Source organism: Falco cherrug, chromosome 8, assembly GCF_023634085.1.
Source record: "Falco cherrug isolate bFalChe1 chromosome 8, bFalChe1.pri, whole genome shotgun sequence".
NCBI lineage: Eukaryota > Metazoa > Chordata > Aves > Falconiformes > Falconidae > Falco > Falco cherrug.
In genome coordinates, this window is record NC_073704.1 from 17,567,439 (window position 1) to 17,592,382 (window position 24,944).

The following is a 24,944-nucleotide window of genomic DNA, read 5'->3' on the forward strand; positions in this document are numbered from 1 at the left end:
ACTCATAGCAAACAGGGAAGCAGTCTGGGAAGTGATAAGCTGTCTTTGGGTTATCTCAGCCCTGGACTGGAGCATCTGCTAAACTGACCTTGAATACAAAATGAGGAGCGAGCAGAGAAACAGAAGACAAATGGCTTTTTCAGTAATAGCTGTTTTGGAGGCTGAGTGGTCTGTACACTCCGTACTGCTTTATGTTTCTGTCCTTACATGGCAAATGACTGCTTCAAGAAATAGTCTCATGGTTTCCCTCCTCACTACAGCCAGACTTTGCAGGTTGGAAATGAACTGGGGCCTTTCAGGGACTCCAGCTCTCTGCAAGCCTCTTGAAGTGGCTGGAAAGCAAGAGGATGAGAATCACACCAATGCATGGTATCAGCTGTTAAAAACTGTGGGTTTGGTTTATCTCTTGCCTGTTGAGGGCAGGTAGCTGCCCAGAGAAGCAAGTATCCTCATCAGTTTCCAGTGTCTTCACTACAGTTTAGAACAATCCATATGACAATTTTAACACTGCAAAAAAGCAAGTTGATATTGACATACCTGAACTCTGACATGCACTTGCACTTCCTACAAAAAGATCATAGAATTGAATCAATATCAAAGAACCAAAAAGCCACATTGAGGTAATTTGTTGTTAGGATATAGCCCTAAATTTTAGGTCTATTTTTAAACAAACTTTAGGACATAACAGCTATTTGCTAGTGCTGAGTGACAAATGACAAGAACGGAGTGACCCAGTCTGCACATGAAACCTTTGTTTGTTATCTTGTTTTCCCTTTTGTGGTCTCTTCATATACCTTCATTTATCAGTAGTTAAGCTACTGAAAAAAACTAATGACGTCCATAAACCTTATTTATTTCCCATTTTTATAGCTTTTAAAAAAATCTTGTGTTATTTCCTGCTTCACAGTTCTTCTAGAATATTCTTTTTGTAAATGTAAAATAATGTTAGTGTTGAATTTGGGTCTTGAGTGTTATTGCTTTGAGTGAGTTGAGCTGTTAGGAAAGACTGAAACATTTTTCTGTGTCCTGTGGACAAGCAGGATTCTAGGCACTTTGTGTTATGGTATCATATGCAGTTAGAAAATATTATTTTGATGAAATTGGACAGAGAACAAATCAGTGTGACATGGAAAATTAGTAGTAAATTCCTCTCGTGTCTAAAAAGCTGGTCAGATTACCCTTGACTGTGTCTTGATGATAACAAACCCATAGTTTTACACTGTGCTTTTATTAGGGTAGCCTTTTACAGTCATGTTACAAGGAGTCTGCCTGCATTTGCAAAATACATTTTGAGAATCAATATCTAGGTCTGTTTTGAAAGAATGCAAATGTCATGTCCTGCCTTTATATATTGTCTGTGAAATGTAATGAATGGTAACAAGAACACCTGGCATTAGAAATAAATTGGAAGACTAAAATATATTTATTGAATATATAGACTATTTGGAGAGCAGCATATAAGAGTTGTGTGCTCATTAACCTGTTTGCAAATGGCTTCAGTTAAATAAACTGTTCATTAGTATTCTTTGTGCAAAATCTTAGAAACAGTGGTATAATTAGCAAGATGAGAACAAAATAGCACAAGTCTAGCTACTAATTTTACTAGCATTATATAACACAATAGAAATGTGACTGCACTATTAATGCAGGTTTGCCTTTGATGTGCTTGATGCATTTTTATTGTGAAAATCCCATGTGTCTGAAGTTAACCAACTGGAAAATTGAGAATGGGGCCTAAAAAGATGGGAAAAGTGGCCTTCCAGCTGAGGTAACTTCCTTCTTCCTGTTTGTGTTGTATCCACCGTTGGAGATTTAAAGACCTTACTTAAAACGCAGTGTTCTCAAACAAGTGAATAATGTAGACAAAGATGTGCTCTATTATGTAGACATAACCTACGTGCCTGTAGGTTACTTCTGAAGGCAATTATCTGTGGGGGAAAAAAACCCCAAACCTTCATTATTTTCAGTAAACTGTAATCTGTTTTTTTAGAAAGACAGGAATACTATATACTGTCCTTTTGCTAATTTCCCAGTTCCTTGATAAATACCAGGGAAAATAATCCCCGACACTTTGTCATTTTTAAGTGAAAACAATGATGACTAGCATATTAAATCTCCAGATTTGCTTTCTAGCCACCACTTACCCTAAATGTGAGCTTTTTTCAGCTATATCTAGTAAGCACTCTGAAATATGTAAATGTACTGGGTCTGGCTGAGCCCCACAGCAGCCCTCACAGTGCTGCGCTTTGTACTGGTAGCTAGAAAGGTGGTGATAACGCACCAGTGCTTTGTCTACTGCCGAGCAGCACTCGCATAGCACCAAGGCTGTCTCTCCAACATTCCCCCCACCTGTCACCAGTAGACTGGGGGTGGGCAAGTTCTTGGGAGGGGACATAGCCAGGACAGCTGACCCAAATTGTTCAGTGGGGTATCCCATACCATATAACATCTGCTCATATATAAAATCTAAGAGAAAGGAGAAGGAAAGGGGGGCTTTTGTTATTTACAGCATTTGTCTTCCAGAGCAATTGCTATGCGTACTGAAGCCCTGTTTCCCAGGAAGTGGCTGAATGGGAAGTAGAGGATATCTTTTATTTTCCTTTGCTTCCATGTGTGTGGCTTCTGCTATTGCTTCATTAAAATGCCTTTATCTTGACCCACACAGTTTTGTTCATCTGATTTTCTCCACTGCCCTGTTCTGCTGAGGAAGGGAGTGATGGAACAGCTTGGTGGGCACCTGGCATCCAGCCAAGGTCAACCCACCACAGTCTATATTAACCTCATCCTACCCTGCTGTCACAGGGCCATGAAGTCACATGCTTACGTGTTTCATTCATTCATCTTCTGTCATGATGCTTCTTTTAATCTACCTTTGGCCTTAAAGCTTCCACGAGACTTCACAAGATCTTTTCTTCTAGGGGCTAGAAAACAAAACAAACTTCCTTTAGACCTGTTAGCCAGGATACATCCAACACAGGTAGCACTTGTGAGTTAGTAGTTGGAGTTTAGCCTTTTTTTGAGGTTGAACAAAGAACCAAGGCTTTGTTGGCTCTGAAGAGCTTGTGCATATATTTATATATATATATAATTACTTGGACAATGTAATTTTTACAGCTTTGACAGTATAAAAATAATTGAGAAATAATGATGCAAAGCAATAAAAGAAAAATCAACAAAGAGTTGAAAGAACTGTATTAAAGATTGCAATGAAACATGGATTTTCATATAAAATTTTCATGAGTGCTCTGTTCATTAACTTACCATTATCATTGTTTTGATGAAGTGGGGTTTTAAATTTTATTAATTGTACAACCATATAGTTTTCGTGGTTTAAAAATTATGAGTCAGTGCTGCTCTTTTTTTATTTCTAATAATAAGGATTCTGACTGCTGCATGTAAGACTAGAAAAACACCTGCAGCAACCCCTAGTTATCTTGTCAGCTAGATAAATATTCTTGAATAAAAGTTGACTGGAGTACTTTGGATTAGATTCCCAAGACCAGCTGTTTTTTGTGATCTGATTCTTGTCTCATTGTGGTAAAATGGAGATATAAAACAGTTGCTCTCAATAGTTACATCAGAGTGACAGTATCCACTCCATGCAAATGACCTCATTTAGTGTCAAAGCATCATTTTAAATAAGTGCTGATTTGTTTTTCACTTAAATATAGAACAGGTAGTATTTGGGGGATTTGAGCATTTCTTTCAATATGAGACAATCAGGATGGGGATTCAACAGAACAAAACTAATTGGTTTTAAAGAAGGACTAGAAAGCAGCAGTCCCCATTCCTGGTGTTCAGAAAATAAAGTGGAATGTCTTGCTGTCTAGAATACTGGCTTTTGACCAGATGCTCTTTTTGGTGGGTTTGTCATCAAACAGTAAGCATGCATTCATGTTGCTGATAATGACTTTTCTATATATTGTAGAAAATATGGGTTTGTTGGAGCTACTCTGATGCCTGTTAATTTTACCACTGTTTGTTTTCATAGTTGGCTGTTTGTAAAGTTAAAATAATGTAATTCTATTTTTTCAAAGAAAGAATAAAAGTTCCATAATTTATTATACTGTTCTCACAGTACTGCTTTTAGAAAGAACTGGTGAACCCCTTGAGTTCAAGCTGACATCTTTGTGTAGGATACAAGATCTAAGGAGGACTGTAGGTTATAGCTCTGTTTCTGCAATTTCATCTTTTCAGTTGGATCTATCAGGAGAATTTGAAGTTTTCCAATTCTTTAGCCTTTATTAAAGCCTGTGTCATGAGAATGAGTTATCATAGATTTTAATTTGCCTAATATAGATTTCTTTTCCCATTACACATTCATTTGACAGCACGTGTAATAACAGCAGAAATTGGGACTTCATTAATTCATACTTTTAAAACAAAAAGATGGAAAGGGAAAGTACAAATGCTAATCTATTTTTCAGATACACTAAAGATTTTTAACATAAGCTGGCAATGGCCCAGCAGTTATCTTTCTTGTGGTGGGATTAGTAAAGGGAATGAAACACAGTAGAATGATTTTCTTGACAATGGAGTATTATTGTTTGGCAGCCAGCTTGAGCAATGCAGCGAGCTGAACTTGAAACTTTGCACAAATTTGGTGTTTTTCTGGAGCATATGTGCATATGTTCAAGCTACTCTTGTCTAGATTGCATTGAAGTCATCAGACACTTTTAAGTTACCTTACGAACTTCTAAAGCTCGTAATGTCAGGTAATGTAATATGATAGCATATGAAGGAAGATCCAAAGTATCTGCATTGATACCACCTCCATGAAGATTTGTGTTTAAGGAGATACAAACCTATTTGAATCTAAATATTAGAGATAGAATCATAAATTCTCATAACATTTTTTTAAAATGAAATTTCATTAAAATATTGCCTCTTAAGTGCAATGAAATTCAGAAGCTTGCTACGTAACATGCAGGAACAGCTACATTCCTATCACTAGGAACTGGAAATAAAGCAGGAGTAGGAGACTTGTCAGTAATTTATCAGACCCGCTGAAGAAGTATCCTGACACCAGTACCAGCACAGTGTATTGGATTCTGTTTACAGATTCCTTCATTTATTTATTTATTTATTTTTCCTTCTTAGGCTTTGGAAGACCACGTATGGGACTTGCTGCACGAAGCAGACAAGGCTGCAGAGGAGAACAAAGAAAACAGTCAGGTTTATGATGCCATGGCAGACACCCTTGGGGATGCATGGGATGCCCTCATCATTATGTTAGAGAAGCGACAGGCACTTCTGGAACTTACTTCAGTGTTCTTTGAAAATGCTCTGGAGGTTAGTATTTAAATCAAATTACTCTTAATTTGAAACCTCCCACATCTTATAGGTACTCTGTCTACTGTAATTCTACCCTGTTATATATGTTCATTGCATTCCTAAAAGTTGAAGCAATTAAGAAAATAAAAATCTCTAGATACACCCTTCCTTTTCCACCTTCATGATAATTCAGTATGAAACTGAACATAAACCATGTAGACTTTAAGAAATATTTTGGTCATGATGTCTCCGATATTTGTAGTTGACAGAAAATGACAGTGAGCTGGACCAAAACCTGAAATACGTACTTCAGTGGCTATGGACATTCTGCAGAATATCTTTCATTTCTTATGATTATTTGGTTTTGAAACAACTAAATTTTCAAATGCCTTCACTAATGCTTACTGAAGATTGGCCACTGAAGGTTTTACACCAAAATATCCATACAGCTATTGTAATTATGCAAACTAAACATTAGTCTAACTTGCCAGTCCTTCACCTGAGACTTCCATGTGCAGATGTGCACATAAGGACAATTGTGTGAGCCCAGAGACAGATTTCAGTGTGTCTTACCCTGTTTGCCCATTTCTCTGTATCTCTTACTCTAACTCACTGATACACAGGGAGCTAAAGCAGAGAGGGATTCCATGCACTGCAGGTGTGTGCTCTCTCTGTGTAGCCTCATATTCAAATCTCCCCACATCCCTGGAGCTTTGAAGAGTTTATTAATTCTCCCTGAATTATTAATAATTTAGTTTCTACAACAGCCCAGTGCTACCTATAAGTTACAGAGGCAACCATTCTACTGCTAACTGTCCTAAAACCTCCAAGATCAACAATCTACTAATTATTGTGTCCTGGCAATGTGTATTATACAAAGAAATTAGTAAGAGCTGGTATAAGTATCACTGTGATAAATTCTGTACTACCAAGAGTTGACCTAGTGCAGCCTAAATCCATAAGCGGTTAGCTGAACAGGATTATATCATATAAACAAAATGCAGCAGCATAGCACAGCATAGATCGCGCCCGTTACGTATAGAAGGGAGGAAGAATTGCAATAACTATTTAAATAGGAGTTGCTCAAACTCCTTATAGAAAGGCTTTCCTTTAAATGACAGCTTGTGCTTATGGACATCTTTTTTGTACTGTGATAAAACACAAAACTTATCTCAGGAATAGTATTTAGTGAAAATCAAAACTGAAATCTCAAATATTGATACCTAATGGATTTATTTTATAGCATGCAGGTCAAGTGGAGAAAAATTGGAACAACAGAAAAGAAAAAAAAAAGCAGAGTGCTTGCTTTTCTTCTTCCTTAATTTCACCATAGGTTTCAACATCTTTGCTTATACCAAAACACAAGTTTGAACTCTACTGGTTTCTTCAATCTTGGAATGAAGCAGTATAATTTATAAAGATTGGCTAAGATGCAGAATATGTCTAAAGTGTATCTAAGCTACTCATACTTGGAATTGTTCCTGCAAAGGTGGAAGCCAAATAAACAATCCCAATCTTAGTTTTAACACTTTCAGCAGATTACCAAATTCAGTCCAGATCTCCTTAAAACATAGCATGTTTCAATATTTAAAATACGGAACCCATGGAAAAATGAGCTGTAAAAGAGTAAACTAACTTCAGTCTTCATTACAGACATGCTGTTTCCCCACTATAATTAATTACTGTGTTTTACTGCAATATTAGTTAGCTTAAATTTGCTACTCATTTCTGCCTTCACAAGATTGCTTTGAAGTTGCATCTCTGTCTATGTTGCCCTTAAATGTTTGGGGTTTTTTACTTCAATACTTTAACATTAGAAAGAAGTTCTGGGAAGGAAGAAGTTAAAGGCTTCATTCATGTTAAATGATTTTCCTGAAGGCACTGAAATTAACAGATTCTTTCCTAAGAATTTATTTTCAGTGGGTCTGAAGGCTATGTAGGAAAGCTGATACATAAAGTGACAAACTGTAATTACAGGGTATGTCAATTGAAATTTGGGTTCCTTCTGTCAATGAGAACCTCAAAAACCAGAAGATGCATAGAAGCCACAAAGCATCTGTATCTAGCAGTCACTAAAAATGCTTTTTTCCAAGAACTTACAAATTCTTATGAACTTTCGCTATAATAGAGATTATGATGGAGTTCTGCAGAAGGAAATCGTACTGTGCTTCTTCCCACCCTTTGTTTTCTTAATGCAGTTTGCTGTTAAAATTGACCAAGTTGAAGATTTTGTGAAAAACACCCAGGAGTTTGACAATATTGACTCCCTGAGAAAACTCCTTCTGCAACAAGAGCATCACACAAAAGGTACAAACAGTATTCTACTCCTGATGGTTTGTGATTTTGTGCTGAATCCTTGAAGGATGATTTTACTTTTCCTGTGTGTATTTTAAAAAGATAATATTAGAACAAGTGTTCTATTTGGAAAAATATAACGGTGAAATAACTCTTTATCAGGCCTCCTGAAAGACAAGAAACTCCTGCTTTTGAACTAGGCTTGTTGCAGTGAGCTCATGGAAACTAAAGTCACTTGTTAGCTCTTGGTGACTGGAGAAGTGGAGGTAATCCGCTTCTGCATTTTCCCTAGGTGCTCCATATGAAAGATGGAGGTTTAGGGTGCTTTGCCTTGAGTTACCAGTACACGTACTCAGCTGGGAATATGAATGTTTCAGCTGTTTGCTGCCTGTTGTTGGTTGCTTCACTAGCACCTCCTTGCAAATATTCCTTTCTTACACTTTTCTTTGTGCCTACCCTGCTTCTTATTCTGGCTTGGGTCCCCTTTTTCCTTCATTCAGTACCTAAAATTTTTCCCTTTTCGTTTGAAAGACCTATAAAAATTGATTGTTGTCTGTTCAGTAGATTTTGTACTATGTGGCTTTAAAGAGCTGTAACAGACACCGGACTAGTAGGTCATTAAAGTGGTACATATATGTACGTGTCTACACTGTTATACCTTTGTAGGTTGATTTAAACGCTGTCCAAACAGAAACATCTTAGGATATGTACCTTCTAAAATAAGTATTTATAATCTGTTCATGCAATGCATTAAAATACGTTATGCTCAAAAATGCAAATATATAGGTAGTTTTAAAAATACTTATATAATAGGTAGTATTTGAAATACGTCGCTAGAATTACAAAACACATTGTTTTTTTCCCTATGAAATTCTGTTCTTACAGAGCTTTTGGAAAAGTCACTTGCACTTTTAAACAAAAGCCAAGAGCTAACTGAATTCATAGAAGAATTCAAATGTGAGGGGCCAAATGCAAATCCGGAGCTGATGCAGGGAGCCCACAGCAGCTGCTTGAAAATTGACAATCTTCTTGAAATGCTACAAGACAGGAGACGGCAACTGGACAGATTTCTTAAACATCAGCGCCAAGGACTGGAGCAGGTTCTGCAAATTTGTTTGTGGCACCAACAAGAGAACCAGGTAAGACACATAATATTAAAGGAAGTCACAGTAAAAAAATAATCTGGCAATTGTTTTACAGTAGAGACTATTAAAGAATAGGAGCTTAAATTTATATATTAGGCCAATATAACCCTGGTCCAATTCTGTTTGAGACTCTAGCTTTTGAATATTTCACTTTGTAGCTATAACATCTTCATAATTTATTTTAATGTAACTTCTCTGTCTTCAAAAACACTATTTCCATGGATCCCTCCCAGTTATCAAATGTGGTGCTTCAAACTAAACTAGATTTTAAATTGAATTCCCAGCACAAATAAACCTCTAGCCACATGAGCTATGTGTAACTGGTAATAGCAATTGCATCTGCAGCAGGCTGTTTCTGGGAAAGTCAATTAAAGGGAAGGTATGGCATAGTTAACCAGTTGGTGTGTATTGAAGATACATCATGACTTCTGACTTATGATGCAAAGTCCTTGACTTTTGTTCTTTATGTCCTTTCAGAGCTTAGGTCTTTAAATATTTAAGTCTTATGCTTTCTCTTCCTCTTTCCAGTCCTACTGGTCTTTTTCCTTTTCATTCCTCATCTCCCAGTATTCGGATCAGAAAACTTTTACCTCTTTATGCTCCACATTATCAGAGAAACTTCTGCAATTCAGACTCTCTGCCTCTTTGGATATTAACTATGCTGAGAATGAGGAACCTAAGCAAATTTAACTGCCAGAGTCTAACAAGACTAAAGCTGAATTATTTTCAGAGTTTTGTAAATAGGCAAAAATTTTGTATGGACCTATGACAGTACAGTCCTGATTGTGAAACCTCTTAAGTTTCATTCTTTGCCTCCAAAATAGTTTCCCCCTCTATCAGAGGAAAATGTTAGAAACTGTTACTGGTAGTCTATCCTGCAGGCACTAACTTTGCCTGTGAGGTTGTTTAAGATGAGAAACACCGTATTCGACAAGCACAACTCTCTAATTTTGCTTAGAGACAACAAAATTGTTGAGGTTTCCAAGGAAGCCAACAGCCTTACTTTTGGAGCATTCAATATCAGTGGCTGCCAGAAACAGAGCAAGAATCACTTATTTAATGATTATATAGAAAAAACCAAACCCAGATAAAACTAGTATGATCTTACACAAGTGTCGTAATCTCAGTAGTTACAAAATAGTAGCTGATAAAAATAATGAAAAACAGGAGCTATGGTATAGGAGGCTGTGTTAGTTTTTGTGTAAACCATTAAAAACCACCTAGTACTTGTTTAGACATTATATTATTGCTGCTGTTATGTTTCGATTTTTTTTTAGTATCACCACATAGCCATACCATAAAAGAAAGATCCTCAAAAAGAAATGTTGTTTCAATAGAATGTATTTTAATAAATATACAACAGCTACAACTGAACTTTCAGTGTCACCCTAACTCATTATATTGGAAATATGTCCTATTTAATCTAGAACAACGATCTTTTCTCTACATTAAAAAGTGTTAGATGCTACTACAATTACCTGATCATGGTAGCGTTATTCCATAGTATACAAACATAAACGAACATTCAAAATGGAAATATTTTGTAAATACCTTGCTTTTGAAGAGTAGGGGATAAATATGTGCACTCCTTTTTGGAGCCAAGCATACTTTAAAAAAAAAATAAAATTAAACCAAATAAAAATCACATTGCCTGAGATGATAAATGTCACGATTTCATAAAATTTACTGGGGAATTCTACTTATCCTCATCACATAAGGAATAAATATTTGGGAGTAACCAGCTAGAATTCACCTTCTGTTAAGGTGGGATTGAAAACACTGTGCAGGGAATTTTTGGGGTGTTTGTTTCCATCTCCTCTCAGGTAAGAGTACTTACTCACATTAGAGTAAGTACAGAAACTGTTTTCTACTGGCAAGTTTCCTGATGATCTGAAGAGAGTGACCAGTATTTAACTACCTGTTAGTTCATACCTGCATCCAGTTTGAGGCTGGTATACACACAGAGTGGCAAATTCAAAGACTTAAAAATCATGTTTATCAGAATATACTTGTTTAGTATCTGCATTGGAGTCAAACCTGGTATAATGTACAATTTGTACATTTATAGACAATTTGCATGCATCATGGACAAAAAATATATTCACATGTAAACATAAACATTGGAAAATTAACTTTTAGAGACTTCATGTAAAATTTTTCTCTGGCCTCTAACACATTATGCATATATTTCTGAGTGATGACAGAAATCAAACTCTAAGCCTCGCAGCACATCTGAAAAATAATATTCCAATCTCACATACATGAATTGAAGTCTTCCTGACATCTAATGGTGTTACACATGCAAGGACAGCATAATGAACTCCCACTGACATTTAATGGGAGTTCAGGGTATACAGAGAAAGTAAAGTACTGGAAATGAGCTCTGCTTGTGTGAAAATCTAAGAGTGGATTTTTGCTCTTTGTATTGTCTGTTTTGCTAGTCATAATTATGTAATGCAGAAGGCTGCATGATCTGTGGGTTGCTTTTTTAAAAGAAAAGGCAAGCAGCTGTAAAGTTCACTAGCTATTACCAGGTTCTGAAGAGCTAAAAATGCAGCACCTTCCTTTGATCTCTAATTGGAATGTGATGATCTGATAGTCATGATTGCAACATGTAATGTTTCTTTGTTCGTATTTTCAATGTGTGAAAGTATACTTATTTTATATTTAGAGAAGGTTATCTGACCTTCCCTTATGGAAATCTCAGCATCATATTTTCTGATACTCTCTTTCATTAATGAAAATCAGAGGTAGATTGGCCTATTTTGTGCGTAATTAGTTATCGTTGGAAGAAGATTTATGAAAGTAATTTTTCTTAATCGATCCAATCATGCATATACGAGACAATTAAAATTATTCATGCTGCTTGGTCACTTCAAGGGCAGAGATAAGAGCTGAGTAAAACTCAGGGGACAGGTGAGTACACCCACGTTTGCTACCTGGACAGATATATGGGGAACAAAGTATCTTGTTATGTCACAGTTCCCTTTTTTATTTAATTGTTATTAAAAGTAATTTAATTGACATAAAAAATCAAGAAGTACAGCTCAGTGAACCAACAGATGTCATCGTATTCCACCCCAAAAAATGCAGGACGTTCTTCTTTGCTTGTAACCTTTACGCAGAAAATTGATAGATTTATGATCTTACTTGCCTAGAGGAATTTCTGTATGGTAGGTTATGGAAAGGTTTTGTTGTTTCTTTGCTTGAAAGCAAATTTCTATTATGAAAAATGGAGATTTCATTTTAACATCTGATAACGAGGATCTGCAGATCCAAATGTGTAAATGCACATATATGAGGAGAAATCCATAGCAGCAGCTAACGTGGAGAGAATTGTCTAAACATGGACTACACCTACTGGTGGTGTGCTCTTTGTTGATTATTTTTTCCAATAGCTGTACTCAGCTAATGTTGTTACTGCTAGCAAGAATGAAAACATTGAGTTTATCTCAGTTTGGAGACAAATCTGAAGATTGTAATCTCATGCATAAAACTACCTGAATCACCAAAACGTTGTATAAGGTTCCCCTGTGAAGCTTTGACTTCATGTCTGGCTCCAGTACATTCTGCAAAGGCTTTTTTCATAAATATAAACCCCATGTTTTATATTTATATACAATGAGTGCTAAGGCATTTAGACCTACATGGATTTAAGTTATTCAAAACTCTATGGGCAGATTAGTTTAAGATTGCCTCTCTGATAGCTACTCCTGGTGCAATCACGGTGCCAGTGAGCTTAGCAGTGATTTTGCCACTGTCTTAATTATGGTCAATGCTTCTCCTTTTGTGTATTTTCAGATGTCTGATCTCCTGTTTCTCCAGACAGATGACTTAGTTCCTTTTACTACTCTTGCATATATGGGCCAACCTCACAGGATTCCCACACTTTCATCCTATGTAAAAAAAGCCCCACACCTTGAAACCAAATGAGTTTCTGATATCCTGTCAATCTCATTCCATTGTTGGTCAGTCATAATCTTTCCTAAAACTATATGTATTCTTGTTAAAGTACGCATGCACCTACATGGATTACTTGGTATTAGTATTTCACATTTGGAAATGTTTCCTTCAAAATTGAAATGATTACTCTCATTAGCTAATATTCTAAATAACTTCTGCATTTGGGAACATTGTGTAAACAAAGCCATTTCTTTAAAAAAGGAGAAAAAAAAAAAAAAAAAGCACACAGTGCTTTCATCTACATAGGCAAGGAACTTCACAAATGAAAAAGACTATTCCAGTACATTGGAAAGTGCAATGCTTTTGTTGACTGGTATACATAACATTTAGTGGTGTTTGGTGTTTTTATTGTGTTTTGTTTTGGTGGGTTTCTTTTGTTGGTGTGGTTTTGTGGTTTTTGTTTTGGTTTGGTTTTTGTTTGCTTTGTTTTGGTTTGTTGTTTTTTTTTTTTTTTTAAATTTCCAGGGTCTTTTTACAGTCCTTCACAAACATGGTGTAACAAGTCAGTAGCAGCCACTCTGGGACAATGCAATACTGATATTTGGTTGTTTTTCCATAAAAAAATATTTTTATAATTTCTCTTCTTTATAAGGCTGTAGTTGATTGTAGAGAAATCACTAAAGCCCAGACTTTTAACTGAAGTGCTGTATATTTCTTTAACTATGTGTCTACAGTCCCATTTTGCCCTAACTTGCTATTTATGGAATTAGACAGGGATGCTTCACTAGCAGTATTGTGAAGATGAATGCACTGAGGATTAGGGAAGGGCTTAGGCAGTATTCTCATGAGGAGACTGAAATGTCCCCAAGGTGAACCAATGTGGATCTGTGTTGTCATGCTGCCGCCTTCAGATCCTGATGATAAAAATATTGAGGTTTAAGATAGTAAAGCATCAGCCACTCAAATACAGTAATTATTGTAATGAAAAAAACCAAAACCAAACACCTGTCTGGTATTTAATGAGGTAATCTTATTGTGGATGCAGTAGAGAAATTACTTGTGGGCACCTCATCCTGCAGCTCAGTGTGTCAAACTCGGTAGCTTGGGCTGCTCAAATGCAAACGGCCTGAGGTAAGCTCAGCCTTAATTTCTGGCATCTAAGTATGTGTGTTTTAATACATGCAGGAAGAAAGGGTGTGAAAAATCATTTTTTCCTAGTGGGAATAATTTCTAGAAAGAAAAGCTTATTACTTCTTAATTTCTCTGCTGTATTTGCTCCTTCTCTCTCTAGTCTTATGTTACTGTCAGCTTGTTCCAGAGGTTTGGTGGAGCCCAGGGCAACGTATTTGTATACGAACTTTGAACTGGTGCTGCCACAACTGCCCTACCGCTGAAAATTCCCGCGGGCGGGCTCCCGGCTCTTGCAGGCGCGGGCGGGCTCCAGGCACTGGACACAGCCAGTTCCATCCAGCTTCACAACAGCCGCGCTGTAGGGCACAGCTGAGCCCCTCAGCAGAGCTGGTGTGGTGCCTCTGGTAAAACGCATTGAGGAAAAGGTAAAACACAGCGCAGACATGGGGAGGGGGAAGAATAGGAAACAATTCTGTGGTCAGTGAAGAAGGTGGGGGAGGGAGCTGCTTTAGGTGCTGGAACAGGTATTCTCCGGCAGCCCATGGAAGTTTTGGAAGAGAGCGCACCACAGCAGGCCTTTCCCTGCAGCCTGTGGAAAGGGCTGCGTCAGTGCGGGTATTTACACAGCAGCTCATGGAGGAGTCCACACTGGAGCAGTTGGGATAGCTCCCGAAGGAAGTGTGGCCAGAGAGAACCCATGCTGGAGCAGGGCATCCTGACAGAAACTACACCCCTGGGAGAGCCTGTGCTGGACTCGGGGAAAGGTGTGAGGAAGGAGTGACTAAGGGAAACTGTTAGTCAGTGAGGGAGAGTAGGTAGAGGAGGTGGGAATGAAGGAGTGAAACTGAGCCTGAAGAAAAGGGCTAGGTAAAAGGAAGGTGGCTTAGTTTTTGTCTTTATTTCTCCCCAAATGTATAATTGGCAATAAATTAATTTCATTTTCCCCAATTTGAGCCTGTTTCACCTGGGATGGTAACCGCTAAAGCAATCTCCTGGTCTTTGTCAACCCACAAGGTTTTTCATTTTTCCGTACCCTGTTCTGTGAAGAAGGAAGAGCGAAGAGGGTGGCTGGGTGGGTGGCTGGCAGCTGGCCAAGGCCAGCCCATCACAACAAGGCAAGCTAAGCTGTTGGCTTGCTGCCTCCTCCCACCTCCCATTTGTTGAAAAACATGCTTCTCCTGAATTGTCAGTCGGAAATGTGGGAAGGCAGTGGAAAACCATAAGCATAAAAACCACCTGGAGCATAATTAGTGCAAAATGAGCAGTTTAACAACCTGAGAAAAATATTGAAGAGCCTTGATTTCTGATATGGATTATTCATTGCAAGCAGAGCAGTTAATTGCTGTAAATGAATGATATAATCGTAATTTTTGAATAACAGGAGTGATTTTTAGATTTCAACCAAGCAAGGAAAACCACTGTCTCTTTGATACAGGTATATTAACCTTTCCCTTTCCCTATCGCTCCACCAAAATCACTGGAAGTAAGATTCTGTGGGTTTCTTTCTTAAAAAGCAGTTAAATATTCCCAGCTCTTGATTAAAAACTAAGTTAGCACAAATCACTCAGAGGTAGTAACTGTGGTGGAAGCTTACTTACTAAAGTCACTGTAGTAGAAGGAAACATTGCCAAGTGGTAAAGGGGTGAATACTATAACAGGGTTGAAGAATAACTACTTCTTCTGCCTAGCATTACAGAAATACTGGTTTGTTTGACTAGGCAGATACACGATACAGATAACAGTCCTAAATTACACAGAAATTTTTCTTTCTCTTTTAGCACAGTTTTCATTGTCCATTTCATTAAATTGCATTTTGGTGGACCTATAATAAATGTTCTGTGAAGATATGCTTCCAGGAAAAATGTTTCAGTGAGTACGTACACATCTGGAATATGCTCAAGAAACAACAGCTTGGTAGTAAAATAATTTGTTTACTTCCCGAGTTCAATAGAACTCTTGAAATAATATGCCCAATTTTTTATTTGTAACTGAAAATGTTTCCAACATATTTTAAAGGCTCTTTCATTTTTTGAATTGCTTAAATGCATTGAAAATAGCTTCTCTGTGAGCAGATGAAACAAAAAATTCCGTAGTGTGCTATTAAAATCTGTACTATGTAGAGTATGAAGTAGTTCTTAGTATGCCATATATGATTTATGTACAGTAGTGATCTTCCAGACTGAAATGATTGGAGGAAGTCTCCTTCATACTAATAACTCATTCTGACTACTATTTTAAAATGCAAAGTTTCATTCAGGAATTCCTGCCGTGTGCTGTTTACAAAGTGAGAGGTACCTACTGTGAATCAAGCAGAAATAAATGCAACTTGTTTTGTGCAATTTAGAAGATATACCTGTATATGGCATATGTTTGCTGTACATACTTGCTAAAGTCTACTAATATGTAATAAAGCTTATTCCACATAATGTTATTTCAGTAGCTTAACTGGGTTTTTCAAGCCAGGGATGGAGAGGTTCCATTAGGTCATAACGCTCATTTAGTCTTTTTTGGTTTGTTTGGTTTTTTTTTGGCATTCTAGCAAAAGTACTCATTTTGATAGTCTTACTGTACGCAAAGGGATATTTTTTTATTCTAGGGAAAATGTGCAATATCTTTGTGTTATGGGTTATAAGATGTGTTTATTCTGTCTGTGACTGTTGTGAAATATAACTTGGTTGTCTGGGTTTTTTTACTGTGTTAATTTATGATTTGGTCATACTTGATGAATACATTTGTGTCTATTTTGTTATATATATTCCAGAACGTGTTTGTTTTGACCACAGTCCTTTCCTTCTGCATTTATTAGCATTCAAATAATACAAATGCAAACATTTGAATAAAAGAATGATCATTAGGCCTGAAAAATGAAAATGAAAATTATGGCTTCTTTGTAGAAAACTGTTTACAGTACAGCTGTCTTGTACATGTTTAAAGAATGGACAGTCGATTCAAATTTTTCACTGACTGATTTATTTTTATTATTTATTTAGGTAATATCTTGGTATAAGAAGAACATCAGAGATTATTTTCACAAGCAAAACTTAGGCTCATCTCTATTGGAAAATGAAGAGTTACTTCAAGAGCTTGAAGAAATGGAAATAAAATTGAAAGTAAGAAATAAGAATTGATTGGTGAAGCTGTTTTTAAAAATGAGTAGCAATATGCGAAATAGGGCATTTTATATGCACATATAGGAGTATATACCTGGTATGTTCACATAGGATATATATTTCTGTATGTATAAATGATATTTCTTTCATTTTACTACTTTTAATGCAGGCCTCCATGTTTCTCTGGTTTTCTCATTTAAAACTTTAAAAACTATTGATAAGGTAAAAGAAGAGTAAACCTTGATGTTGTTCTGCTGGTTTTTCAATTTAGTGCTCAGAATAATCCTTGATGTTGTTTTGTTGGTTTTTCAATTTAGTGTTCAAGTTCCAGACTGGTAGTTTACATATTAAACCATGCTGCAAAAAATAGAGAAGCAATTTTATTAGAATATTTCCAAATTTTAATGTTTCTAAAGGATGAAAAGCCAGCCACTTCTACCATAATTTATTGTCACTGACATGTGTACATGATTGGAGGAGGTATCTGCCCATTTATTTCTTGAGAATAAAAGTAATTGAAAATATATTTTCATTGTGAATATCAGTTTCCACAGAATATGCTGTTATCTTCCCTCATAAAACCAAATGGGATTAAAGAAAATCTTGATATAAAAAAAAATAATATTTATATGGTGTAAATTACATATATTTAGAACCTTTTTTTAGATACCTCAGTTGTGGTATCATCAGGTAAGTGCTTTTGCCTGGTCAGGATTATTGCTCTCTGTATCATTTTCAAGCAATTGCATTTGGATAACCCAGATGAAAAAGCAGGCCTTTTTCATCCAAAAAACATTCCAATAAAACAAATGCATTTTTAAAGGCTATTGTGCGATAGCGACTAATATGCGTGTGATTGTTCAGTTATAGTTCTTTGTAAGCTCTGTAGTTGAATGTCACGTTTGCCTGTTTGCATAATTTACAGCTTACTGCTTCAGGGTTGTCATGTAAGCAGAATACAGTAATATTTCTGATGCTGCTGCAAGCAGCATGTCAGAAAACATACTTTCTTCACCTCGGGATCATGGAATCACAGAATCATTTAGGTTGGGAAAGACCTTCAAGATCATCAAGTCTGACTGTTAAGCCAGGACTGCCAAGTCCATCACTAAACCATGTTGCTAAGTACCACATCTATGTGTTTTTTAAACACCTCCAGGGATGGTGATTCCACCACCTCCTTGGGCAGCCTGTTCCAGTGCTCGACCAGCCTTTCAGTGAAGAAATTCTTCCTAACATCCAATCTAAACCTCCTCTGGTGCAACTTGAGGATGTTTCCTCTTGTCTTGTTGCTTGTCACCTGGGAGAAGAGACCGACCCTGACCTGCCTACAGCCACCTTGCTGGAAGTTGTAGAAAGTGATGAGGTGTCACCCCGCCCTCCCTGAGCCTCCTTTTCTCCAGACTAAACTTCAGTTCCCCCAGCCACTCCTCATAAGACTTGTGATCTAGATCCTTCACCAGCTTTGTTGCCTTTCTTTGGGTACACTCCATCACCTCAATGTCTGTTTTGAAGTGAGGGACCCAAAACTGAACACGTCATTTGAGGTGCGGCCTCACCAGATGATGACTAGGAAAAATTAAATTCTGCTGCAAAGTCTGAACAGACCTTTGGCGCAGGAAAAGCAGGACAGTGCAAGAGTAAGATGGGGAGTGTTTCCAGAGAAATAAGGATCCACAAAAGTATTTGAGATGTCCTAAAGTATTGCTGAATTTTAGAACTAGCCAAATGATCATAATCTTCTCCACATTCCACGTTGAAAGGCTATTCTTGTAATTTGCTGTCTGAATTGGAAATGATGCTGCAAGTGCAGAAAGGAGAAAAGTATGCATTTTCATTTTGTATAATAAACTTTTTCATGGTTGAGCATCCATAAACTAATTTACAGCGATAATACTTATTACAGTTTCATCTAGCAATTCTTCTCCCATACGTTACGTAAAAGGTCATTCATATCATCTTACTGAATTGCTTTTTTCTTCTTAAAGTCATTTAAAAGTTATTAGCATTAAAATTTTTGCTTACGTATCCATGTAAATTATGATTTAGAGCATCTTACCTTTAGCCTTCTGCGATTTCTTACTAGCAGCATGGGTTTTTTTCAGGCTTGTGCTGGAGATTTTTGAAGGCAGAAAATGTTCAAGATTTACTTAAAGCCACAATAATTTTACTTCATCAGTTTTAATACTCTTGAAAAATACTTGATTGATTAAGGAACCTCGAAAGAGCTCATTTCCCTCGGCCAAATGGCATAGTGAAAGCAAGACTACTGAGAGGAGAAGTAAGGATAGTTACATGAGCTAAGGAGTCACATTGAGTATAGGCATGCACAATACAATGTGTCTTTAATAGGTCAGAGGAATTCACATGCATTTCTTGACAAAATGAATAGTCGAGGTATTAGCAGGCCTTGTGTTCCCTTCAGGACTGACTGACAGATTGTGTGCATTTAACATGTAGAAGGCTGAAGGACAGAAAAAACTGACAAAGATTTTTTCCACTGAATTTGTGTGTGCTGTTGATGGAAAGTGTAGGCTTTTTATGTGTAGAAACTTTTCCTTACAAATAGATAGCTGACATTAAAATTGTTGCTAGCTATTTTATAGAAAATTGAACCAAGTAATGATCAAAATGGGATAGCGAATGAGTCTAACTACATTTAATACCCTTAAAGAGAATGCAAGGTTGTAACATTCATGGAATATTTTAAAATATAAATTATTATAATGAATTGTTTTTTTGAGCTTGTGTGAAAAGTTAAGAAAAGAAACTTTCCTCAGTATGAATGAGGCAGAGTTTAACTTGTGCTTTAAGATCATGTGAAAGCTGCTGTTGGGCACCCTGTACCAAACAGATGTATGAGTGTTGTTACAGTGAAATTCTCTTACAGGAAATCATTTCAAAGTTGAGCTATTTTCTTAGAATTTAGCCTTGACTCCTATAATTATAATTTACACATTATGATGCACTAAAACAATTCAGAACACTTTTGGTTTTCTGTATCTGCTTCTTAGCTAACTATAGACAATTTCCTTTCCTGTTACATTTAAATATGCATCTTTCATTCTTGCATAAAATATTATTTTTAATTATTATACAAATAGCTTATGACAACAAAATGAGGATGCACGTATTCAGCTGCATTCTTTTGCCTCTTTTTGGTTAATTATTATTAGTCCAAGTTAAAAGCTCCCAGCTGCAGTGTTGTTTTCTAATTCTCATTAACATCTATATGTTTAAATTTAAGTGAAATTTTGGTTGGAATCTGACCATGGAATGCATTTGGTACCAGTCATTCCAGCTGCAAGTATTGGAAGGTGATGACACTGTGGTGCTGATACAACTGGATGTCAGGGTCTACACATTCATAAATAGCCAATTAAACTGTGTGTGTGGAGAGACATCCTTACTATTTTTTCCCAAGATAAATTCTTCAGGTAAAAAGGAACAAATATAGTGCAGCAGACTGTAATTACCCTCAAAATCCTCATTCTTTCTGATAATTACTTAGGACAGAGAAACAAAGACAGGATTTTATGAAAGGGGAATTGTGCATTAAGTAATACAGTGCAGGGTTTCAGTTAATTAAAAGTACAGGCTGAAGATTATTGCATCCACATCTCAGAAGTGGTCATTATTTTAATTTGTATGCAAAATAAAACAAAAATTCCAGAAAGATTTTGCTATAGCTGTTTATCAGTAATAGAAAAAATAAAAAATATTGGGAAAAATTGCTTTTATTGTGCTCCAGATTAATCTCTGTATTTCACTATTACACTGGAAGTGTCCAGTTCAGATCCTCAAGGAATACTTGTATGGGTTTGGGTGGTTTTTTTTTTCTTGCGTGCTTTCTTGGGAATTGGTGCAATGTCACTGTAGGATACTCTAAAACAACAGTATTTTTTACTAGCATACAGGGAAATAATAGTTCGCAGCATTTGGTCATTTGATCTTCAGGTGCTTCTTTGTGGAAGAGGTGAACTGGAGAAAAATCTCTGAGAAGGGTTTTCCTAAGGGCTCCCCTATGGAAGCAAAGGAGGGGTCAGTATGAGTGAGCCAGATTTTCATCTTTGTAGCAAATAGTGCAGATGTATTGAAGTATAACCAGAACACAGTTGTCAATGGAATCCTGGGGTTCTGACATATCTTTCTTTTTCAAAATGAAACAAAGCTAAACTTGTTGAAATATATGGAATTACCTTTCTTACCAAACTACTTAGAATCAGGTTGAAAAATGTTAACACTGTTGAATTATTTTATGCTGGCTTTTGGGGCTTTTTTCTTTTTTTTTTTCCTTGTGTGTGTGTGTGTTTTAATTGGTAATAGTGTAATAAAAGTTAAAAGCAAAAGCAGATTTAATGTGAAAAAGCTGAAGGCGGCATTAATGCAGATCTATAGATTTTTCTAGCTGCTTAGGTCTTCTGTGGCAGAAAGGTAAAGAATAGTCGCCCCAGTGGAAGAATGACTTACAAACTCAGCAGAATTGTCATAATTTTCCTTTCCCTATTATTAGATTTTCAAGATGAAGTATATGTTGCATTGCACAGAAATAGGATGCTGATCAAATAAGTCTGTAATCTGAGACATTTCTACTACTTCAGTGAAGGTGTTAGCAGTTCTTTTATGCTTCTTAGTGTGACATCTTTTTAAAATTTTTCTTCCTCAGAAAGCTTACTTAGTACCTAAATAAGCTTTAATTTTTTTTAAATCAGTTTTAATGTAATGAAAATTTGCTTGTCCCATTTATCATATAAAATTTGCATCTTTTTTTCCCTCAACTTAGCTAAAATATTTGTCTCTGTTATAACTTGCAGCAGTTAGTACCACAGACTAATCCAAACAGAAAGGTTCATCTCTTAATATACATTGGTAGTAATTTTTTAGAAGGTTAAAGGTATTTTTATATAATAAACAATATTGAGACTGCTGCATTGCTATGTATCAACATTACATCAGGTATCATATTCCTTATTCCCATGGGTTTGTTGATATTTTTAAATTACTTTTGTTACCCATGTCAATACTCTGTGTTTCAGTTTGAGTTCATATGCTGTGAAGCTGCAGGAATGAATCCAAAGTTCAAGGCAAGAACATACAGTCATGGTCTGAATGTATGTTTTCCGTTTTGATGTGTGTTTTTCACTGTCCTGTGAATAGTGCTGGAACTTTTTCCTGAACTGTTCAATTTAATCTAGAACGAAACAAGGAAATTAATCCTTTCCATTGGAATCGCCACATACCATTTCAGCTTGGTTATGTTGGTCAGTGGGTATGTTGGGAATTGTAGAAGGTGTCTCACTTGTTAGTTGTTCGTCCAGATCTAGTCCATACCAATAGGGAGGGAGAGATAACTGCATCTGGTGGAAGGGTTTTTATGAAACAAGTTGCTGATCTTTTTGAAAAAGTGTTTTTCCCGTACCATTTTTGTTGCAGTAGTAGACGATGCCAGAAAAGAAATGCAGTGAACTACACAGACCAAAATAGGTCTATTCCTGCTGATTGTACTTCACAGAAGGATAAAGCAGCATGGTGGGACACTGTGAGGGAATTAGAATTGTTGCTGGTTTTGTGAAAGATCTGAGAATAACCAGATTACTTCCTTTGGGAAAACTTCCAAAAGAGCATCTTCCATTAGCAGTAATTTCACTGAAAAGAAACAACAAATGTGAAGCTAATGTTGTTTAAGCATACTGAAAATAAAAGAACCTACCCTGTAGTCTTATTGCACCATATGAACACTTCAGAGTGTTTTAAGGGAAAAAAAAATCTGTTGTTTTAAAATATTTTTCTGATTTACCAGACATTTAGTAAAAATCTGTGGAAGGATATGCTAAATTAATTTCAGAAAGGTTCTTCTCTTATTCCTTCCATTACCAGAAAAATTGGAGGAAATATGCTACCTAAGACGTGGGAAATCGCAGTATAGTATCAGATGCTCCTTTTGTTTTGAAGAGCATAATGTGGCACAAATTTTAAGTGTTGACAGGCACAGCAGGGATAAAGTACACTATGCAATAGTTTTACTGATTTATAGTTTTTTCTATAAAAACACAGCAAAACCAAAGAAGCAACAAAACACCGAAGCAGTAGTTGCAAGACAGAAAGAGATGAAATGGTGGGGGTTTTCTTGATTCTTAAAGCTCTGTTCCGTTTGGGATATCTTGTCTGATACACCTTTTGGTACCTCTTTAATAACCTAAAGATAGTGGGACTGAATAGCGTTTATAACAAGTAAAAAAGAATAAGGAGAAAAGTTTTGTCATGAAGGTTTTGTCTCTAAATTTGATAGATAAATTGGGTCAGTACACTAGAAGCACAAGTCAGTTCAGTATGAATAGTTGAAAAAAGAAACAGGAGTCAAATAGACAATCAGTTCTGATCAGCTAAATAGTCTTCTGAGTGGTGCAATGTAGACAAAATAGCTGTATGCAAACTTGTACGGATTCCATTCCAACTGAATCCATTTTAAAGCACCTTAATTTTTAAGCACCTAGCTCAATTAAGTGTCAGTAATGTTTCTGACTGTGGCTTGAAATTCTGAAGTGTGATGTTCCCTTTTAAAGCAGCTTTTCTACCTGTCACTGCCACTAGAGAAGCTCATGGTCAAAAAAGGCAGAGATGTGCTTTGCATGGACTTGTTTTTTTGTGTAGCAAATCAGGGAAGATGCACATTGGAGAGTGTGAAGGATGATAGCACACCTCACTGTAAGGGAGAGTAATTTGATTTAATTGATGTCCGGCTTTCAGCAGAATTTGTCTCACTGGAAGCCGGTATTATCTAGGCAATGTTTTAATTTGTTCCTGGTTAAATCGTTTGACTTAAGGGACTGTGTGTCATGGGAGTATGGTCTTACCCCGTAGAAGTTTCTTGTCTTTATCTTATCCAGAACACTTTTTCCCAGCAGACACACTCCTACTTCTGTCTCTGAAGCTGTGGAATGCCACTGCTGAAAACTCTGTCACTAAAAATGTAATTTGCTTAGAAATCCCTCCTAGTAGAAATACTGTTTTAAGTGATGATAAAACGATACATGTTTTCCAGTATTTACATTGTTACTGTGCAGGTATGTGAAATTTTTATGTGCAGTTGATTAAAATGGAATTTTTTCTGTTAGGAATGGAATTCCACTGTGGAGCAGCTGGAAGCTGAAGCACTTAACATCTTGCTTTCAGAAGACTATACAGAAAAAGAACATCTGAAGCTTTCAAATCAGAAAATCTGTCTGTTGCGTGAAGAAGCATGCTTCCATATGGAAGAAAGGAAAGCCCTGCTACAAGAGGCCAATGACTTTTTTCATACTGCTGGCAAGGTTGGTAAGAAGCCAAGTCTGTAATAATAACCTGATAATACAGCTGTGAGTGTGTTCTAGAGTGCTGATGTATGTGGGATTATGCAAACAGAGCTTGCTAAACAATTTGGAACAGAAAATTACAAATCTGATTACTCTTTAATATGACTTTTTGCCTCAAACTTCTATCCAAAATGGAAAATGCATTTAAAAAAACCATTTATTTTTAAAAAGTATATTGATAAGAGCACTCAGTTTCCAAACTAAGGTATTTGGGAAATACCCTGTTGAAAATTGTACTTCTAAGATCATGGGCTGTGTCATGATGGTGTAATGCTGTATGAAGACACAGGAGCTGCTCTAAAATACCCAAACTGTTACACGCTAGTATGGATACCAGAAACAATGCCTATAGTTGCAGTGGTCTCCAGAGGGGCTAATTAACAATCGGACATGAGAAAAATCAAGGACAGTATACAATTCCTCATATTGGGTACAACATATACTACATGGTCTAGACATGATGTAACACCAAAGCGGCCCATTAAAAAAGCACAAAACTCCCTTAGTTACAGCACAAATGATGACTTAAAGCTCACACCTACACTGAGGTCAGCAAGCTAATGTGTAGGTAATAATTTTCATCAGTGATGTGCTTATGTGGAGAAGCAGTGATTCAGATTCCGAATTAGATTCTTGAGCTTTCACAGGAGAAGGCTAACAGGGGGCCTACCTGTCTGTTGAATTCTATACATTGTTTTTTGTGGATTGTGTTTGGGTACAAGCAGTCTTGACTA

General features: G+C 36.5%; 1 protein-coding gene across 1 annotated transcript in view; it reads left to right on the forward strand.

Moving 5' to 3' along the window:
• The window catches only part of CCDC141 (coiled-coil domain containing 141), a 103,694-nt gene that overhangs the window by 23,314 nt on the left and 55,436 nt on the right, over positions 1-24,944 (forward strand). The window contains exons 4-8 of the mRNA XM_027810731.2: positions 5,101-5,292; positions 7,473-7,581; positions 8,455-8,708; positions 16,739-16,858; positions 23,974-24,168. Coding sequence (XP_027666532.2) covers positions 5,101-5,292; positions 7,473-7,581; positions 8,455-8,708; positions 16,739-16,858; positions 23,974-24,168 — 870 coding nt within the window. The remainder of the gene's footprint in view (positions 1-5,100; positions 5,293-7,472; positions 7,582-8,454; positions 8,709-16,738; positions 16,859-23,973; positions 24,169-24,944) is intronic.